At 39.2% G+C, this 5,701-nt stretch overlaps 1 protein-coding gene across 3 annotated transcripts; it reads left to right on the forward strand.

The window, feature by feature from the left end:
- The first annotated feature begins 161 nt into the window (after window positions 1–161).
- ERI2 (ERI1 exoribonuclease family member 2) lies at window positions 162–4,551 on the forward strand. Of its 3 annotated transcripts, none has more exons than XM_025047298.1 (8): window positions 162–494; window positions 1,217–1,284; window positions 1,370–1,453; window positions 1,976–2,103; window positions 2,575–2,731; window positions 3,188–3,288; window positions 3,576–3,646; window positions 4,225–4,278. In XM_025047298.1, exons 1-8 carry the CDS (start codon window positions 484–486, stop codon window positions 4,232–4,234), a joined length of 630 nt encoding a protein of 209 aa, XP_024903066.1. In that variant the 5' UTR covers window positions 162–483; the 3' UTR covers window positions 4,235–4,278. The 3 variants fall into 3 exon arrangements, 2 of the variants coding, with proteins under 2 accessions (XP_024903066.1, XP_024903067.1); XM_025047299.1 differs by lacking the exon at window positions 3,576–3,646 and adding an exon at window positions 4,534–4,551 and having other exon boundaries at window positions 165–494; window positions 4,225–4,313; XR_003046532.1 differs by having other exon boundaries at window positions 166–494; window positions 3,541–3,646; window positions 4,225–4,290.
- The last annotated feature ends 1,150 nt before the right edge of the window (window positions 4,552–5,701 follow it).

Genomic DNA, 5,701 nt, shown 5'->3' on the forward strand with positions numbered 1-5,701 from the left:
CCCGCGCCGGCCGGCGCGGTGTCCTCCTCCTTCCCTGCGGCCCATGCGTCTCGGTCTCGGGCCGGAAGGTCGGCCTGGACCTGCGACTCCGGCCTCAGGCCGCTCACTGAGCGAGGGTGTTAGGACCTGGGGTCTCGACTCTGTGGTCCTGAGGCCGCGGCTGCGCATTGTAGACCCCGGGGAAAGGACTGGACCGCGCCGCGTAGACCGTTGGGTGGTCTACGCCCAACTGTAAAGTCGTTTCTTTACCCACAGCGCCCATCAAGCTGTTGGCCCCACCTCTTCCCAGGGATCCGTTTAATTCCTAATGTGAACCATTGTGGCCTTCTTTCCTGCCTGATTCCTGGAAATGCGGCTCCCATTTCCAGTTTCCAGAAGAGACTAATTTATTAGCGAGTAGCATGGGCTTCAGAGGTGGAGGATCCTAAGATCGCATGTCAAATACGTCTTCTTGGGCAAATTACTGAGTTCGTTTTCTCATCCATGAAACATAGGTAGCAAAGGGGACTACCTTGTCCATTTGTTGAGGGTTAAATGTGGTCACCGTCTTAGTTCAGTGTCTGCCTTGTAGTAAGAATCAATAAATGTTAGCTGTTATTCCCAACTTCCCATCACACCTCTTAAACAGAAAACCAGAACAGGACGTGTCGGCCTCGTTAAACTACCAGCTCATCAAAGTAGTTTTGTCGCACCGACCTTAGGACCTCAGTTAGCTCATCCCCTTTCTGTGAGCTCAGTGTATGGCCTTTGAGGTCCTTTATCACGCATTATCTTACAGTAATTTGCCACTGTAAAGTCGTTTCTTTACCCACATATTTTAAGCTCCTAGAAGTCGGTCTTGTCTGTATTTTCAGGACTGCTGTGTAGCAGAGGCGTGAAAAATACAAAGGCAAAAATAACTTAAACGTTTTGACGCATTTTTACCTCTGCAGTCACTTGAGTTCCACAGTGTTACTGTACAATAACGGGGCAGAAAGATTTAAGTTTGCAAATGGTTACTCTGAGGTTCATGCAGGTAAGATAACTGCTAAAATCAAGAGAACGTGGCCAGCTAGTGCAAGAACCAAAGTCTTTTGCCCTCAGAGTCTAGTTCAATCTCCTTTCAATCACAATACATTACTACAACAACAACGAGAGCCCTATTATTATTTCGTTAGCCAATTCAAATAGAAGTGAATGAATTTGTTGAACAGATGGGCTTGTTCTATGTTTTTAGGCAGCTTGGATTTATTAGGAGAAAGTCCATTGCACCAGCAAGTGGAAGTCTAGGAAGAAGCAAATCCAGTAAGTACCATGCTTGAGTTCTTTTTATTTTGTAGCTTGCACTTTTAACACTGGCGAAGCCTAAGGATACCCTGGTCTTTTGCAGAGCAGTTATTTGACTACTTAATTGTCATTGATTTTGAGTCGACATGTTGGAATGAAGGGAAACGCCACCAGAGCCAGGAAATAAGTAAGTCTGGATTGCCAATGGCCACAGCTAGCATTAGATGAGTCACTTTAAACTTTGTAGGTATAAAACAGTCAACAGTTAAAACAAGATGATCTGTGAATCAATCAGTAGTTCACTATAAAACCTGACTTGACAAAAAAAGAGAACAAAAATGTAATACCTAATATGTCATCATATAAAATAATCATTTTAGGGTTATATGCAAAATCTCAATTGTATAGAAAACTGAAAAAAATACCTTTGCAAAAAAAGAATACATTTCAACTTCCATATTTAATTGTGGAAAATTATTCAAGAGTTTTAAGTTGACATACTCTTAACTTTAGTATTTTAACTTATTCTTTGGCATAACTTTATTATAACGATTGTATCACACTGTTTTGGTCATTTGAATATGCTTTTACTGAAAATGATTGTTTAATAATGCCATAAGCATGGTAATAGATGTTTAATTTATAGCGCTTACGGCAATAATTTAACAATTATATATTCACATGTCAATTGCCGATTCTTCCAATGTAGTTGAATTTCCAGCAGTACTTCTGAACACCTCAAATGGAGAGATTGAATCTGAGTTCCATGCTTACGTTCAGCCTCAGGAACATCCAATTCTTTCTGAATTTTGCATGGAACTGACAGGCATAAAGCAGGTATGCCCTACCTACTCTCTTCTTACCAACCCCCCAAACAAAAAACAAGCAGGTACGATGCAAATATTAAAATTAAGAAAATAAAAGCTCTATACTATTTGGAATTAGATTTTTTCAGTGTTAGAAGAAAAAAAATCCTTTGAAATCTTTAAAAATTAGGAAGACTAGTATTGTAAAAATAAATACCAAATGTATTTTATGGAAATTAAATACATCAAATGTCTGTCAGTTCGGATTTAATCATTATATTCCTGTGTGATTTTAAATTGGTCAACTTAATTTTTCTTACCTTGCAGAGTTGTAATGATTATCTCTTTCCCATGTGTTTTAACACCTTTTCAATAGATAGAGTTTTTGTCAATTAGAACCTCTTTTCTGTTATATCCTACATGGTGCCTGATTATGTGCTAATTCTGTGCTCAGTAATTATGGAATTTGACTGTTGAATTCAGATTTTGTGACTCTATTTAGGATCAAGTTGACGAAGGGGTCCCTCTGAAGATTTGCTTATCTCAATTCTGTAAATGGATTCACAAGATTCAGCAAGAGAAGAAAATTACTTTTGCTACTGGGATTTCAGATCTATCTACTTCCGAAGTAAAATTATGTGCATTTGTTACTTGGTCAGGTAAAAAATGTTCTATCTATTAATCATCAATGAGTAGCAGTACCATTATGTAATTCTTTATCTCAAATAAGAATTATACTTGTTAACTTCCTGAGCCAGGAAAAGAAATTCAAGTGCCTAGCGGATATTAAACATGAACAATAAATTTATTGATATTTTTAAAATTACCATTCTGGGGTACCTTAAAATTTTAAGCCTTAACTTTAAGTAAATTTCTAGATTGTACCTCTCTGTTCTTCTGAATCCAGGCAAAGATGATTTAGTGAAAACTTTTATCATGCTATTTTGTACAACCTTGAATAAAAAGAATTTTCAGTCAACTCATATCCTTCGCTCTTATACTTTCACACTAATATAGACATCAAGGAAAAAATAAATTAAAATACAAACGATGATGGCATAAGTAAGGACTGCCAGCATCACTGACTTTGTTCTGTTTTAATATATTTAATGCAGACTGGGACTTGGGGGTTTGCCTGGAGTATGAGTGTAAGAGAAAACAGCTGTTGAAACCCGTATTCTTAAATTCTTGGATTGATCTCAGAGTAACTTACAAGGTAAGTGTCAAAGATGGGGTCACGTTCATTTTCCTTTTGTTGAAAAATGATTGATTAAACTTTACCCCACACATAGCTATGGGTTCCTGCAAATAAAATATTTTCTTTTGAAACATTCACATAAATCCATTTCTTAAAGTATGTAAAAACAACACAGCAAAAATAACATTCCAAATCTAATAGAACTAAAAACGATGAAAAATAAGCAGTTAACATATAGCCTTTCAAATAGTAATAATTTTTTTTTTTTAGAAATGTCCTCATTTATGTGATTAGATTTTCTATAGGAGAAAACCAAAAGGACTAAGTGGTGCCCTGCAGGAAGTAGGAATAGAATTCTTGGGACGAGAACATTCCGGTTAGTATAAATTGAAAATCATTTTATGATGTAAGTAATTTTATTTTTATAAAGTCTTTCATGTAGATCTCATTTTCGTTATGTCATTAAAAAGGAACACACTTCAACTTAAAAATTTCTCTAATCTATTCAATTCAAATTGTTCCTAAGACTTTCAGATTACCACTTTGATAAAGTATTAAAATATAAAACCTGCCATCTTGTGCTTTCCAGTCCAATGGAAATTAAACAAACACCCAAATAATACAGTGGACTAGTGAAAGAACTGAACGAGACTGTTAGATCGCTCACAGAACATCATCCCTACGGAATGTCGGTCGCCTTTTCGTGAACTTCCTATGAAATTTTCACCTTCTCTGTAAATGTGATAGATCTTGTCTTTCCATGGAAAGGCTGCCACAAGACCAATTTACCATAATTAAAATTAGTAGATGATCATACAACTGACAGCATGTTCCAGAGTCTATTTAAGTGGTGGGTTTTTTTGTGTGTGTGTGTGTTTTTTTGGTGGGGTTTTTTTTGCTATATTTTTTTACGCTGGTACCACTAAATTCAGTGTTTAATGTCTATTTCCTCAGGATTGGATGACTCGCGGAATACGGCCCTTCTTGCCTGGAAAATGATCAGGGATGGTTGCTCGATGAAAATTACCAGGTGCTTGAACAAGGTCAGTGGTGCCTCACCTCTTTATTCTGCCATCCCATCAAACTCCAGAAGGAGTCTTGGGTTCATCGCAATGAGCTGTCATGTGTGCAATCCTTTATAAATTAATCAGCGGTGATGGGTTGTTTTTTGTTTTTTTTTTTGTCATATCACATGATGTATATACTAAAGCAATCCTGGATGCACAGTTGCTAAAGCTGTTGGGTTTGTCTGTGGAATCATAGGTTCCCACTAAGAAGAATCCCAACATTTTGGCCAGAAATTTGAATATGAATCGAGTCGAAGCAACATCAGCCAGCAACAGTAGCATTCAAGGTCCCAACGTCTGCAATAGAGAGCCTGAAAATACAATGCATTATCAAGAAAGAGTTCAAATGAGGTCAGCTGGTGTGAAGTCTCCTGTAAAGAGACAGCAAGATGAGTTACAACCTAGGAGCCATACAAAAGTGGATCTTTGCAATGCCAAACGCCATCCGTCTCTTTGTAATACTTGGTCCTCTGCTGCCCTGGGGCAGTTGCAGTGTCCCCGCGTGGCCGCCCCTATGCAGAAGCAAGTGAAAGGCGAACGTCGTGCATTTAGTGCCGAATCCAAGGCTTCGACAATTGGTTCAGAACTGGTGCTTGTTTCAACTACCCTTTCATCTGTTAATCATGTTTCGGACATGGAAACGAGTTCCGCTCTTGACTGTTTACCTATGTTGGCTGATTGGGAGGATGTAGCTTTACTGCCAGCATCTCAGCCTGAGCAGAATAGCGGCGATTGTACACCTCCCATTAGTGACTCAAACTTAGATATTTTGTTTAATTCTGGAGAAAGATCAATAGTCTTAAAAGAATCTGAAATGCTAAGTCATGAAAACGTTGAAGGCATAGAAAAAACTCCTCAAAAATCTGAGACCTCTAAGTCAGTTGTGTATAAGAGTCCACATACTACGATTTATAACGTAAAAGAAGCCAAAGTCCCGGGTTCCGATGTTTCTAACTTTAAATTGCCTGAGTGCAAATCGAGTAGCTTCAACAGTGTCAAGGCCAGCGTGTCACATCCTTCGGTTTGGGGAAAACGGCCTCTCTTAGGTGGCGCTAAAAGGAGCCCAGCCAGTCCCCCAGCCTTCCCACCAGCAAAGAAACAGAGCTTCACTATTCATGAAGAAAAGCCCGCATCATCCGCCGGCTCCCCAGTGAGGGGTTCTGCCCGGAAGGGTCTCCCCTCTGTCTTAACCTCTGCGGTTAACCTACAGGAGCCTCTGAGGAGTGGGAGGATGACACCTCCATTATGCAGGTGTGGCCGAAGGTCTAAGCGACTCGTCGTTTCTAACAACGGACCGAATCATGGAAAGGTCTTCTATTGCTGCCCCGCTGGAAAGTACCAAGAACACAGAAAGTGTGGCTATT

This window comes from Pteropus alecto, unplaced genomic scaffold (genome assembly GCF_000325575.1).
Source record: "Pteropus alecto unplaced genomic scaffold, ASM32557v1 scaffold15, whole genome shotgun sequence".
In the NCBI taxonomy this organism is placed as follows: Eukaryota; Metazoa; Chordata; class Mammalia; order Chiroptera; family Pteropodidae; genus Pteropus; species Pteropus alecto.

What these genes read in the sequence shown, in the direction of transcription:
- ERI2 (XM_025047298.1), top strand. An exon ending in TGCATTTGTTACTTGGTCAG is followed by an intron (nt 2,732 to 3,187) that starts GTAAAAAATGTT and finishes TATTTAATGCAG; the next exon opens with ACTGGGACTTGGGGGTTTGC. An exon ending in ATCTCAGAGTAACTTACAAG is followed by an intron (nt 3,289 to 3,575) that starts GTAAGTGTCAAA and finishes GATTTTCTATAG; the next exon opens with GAGAAAACCAAAAGGACTAA.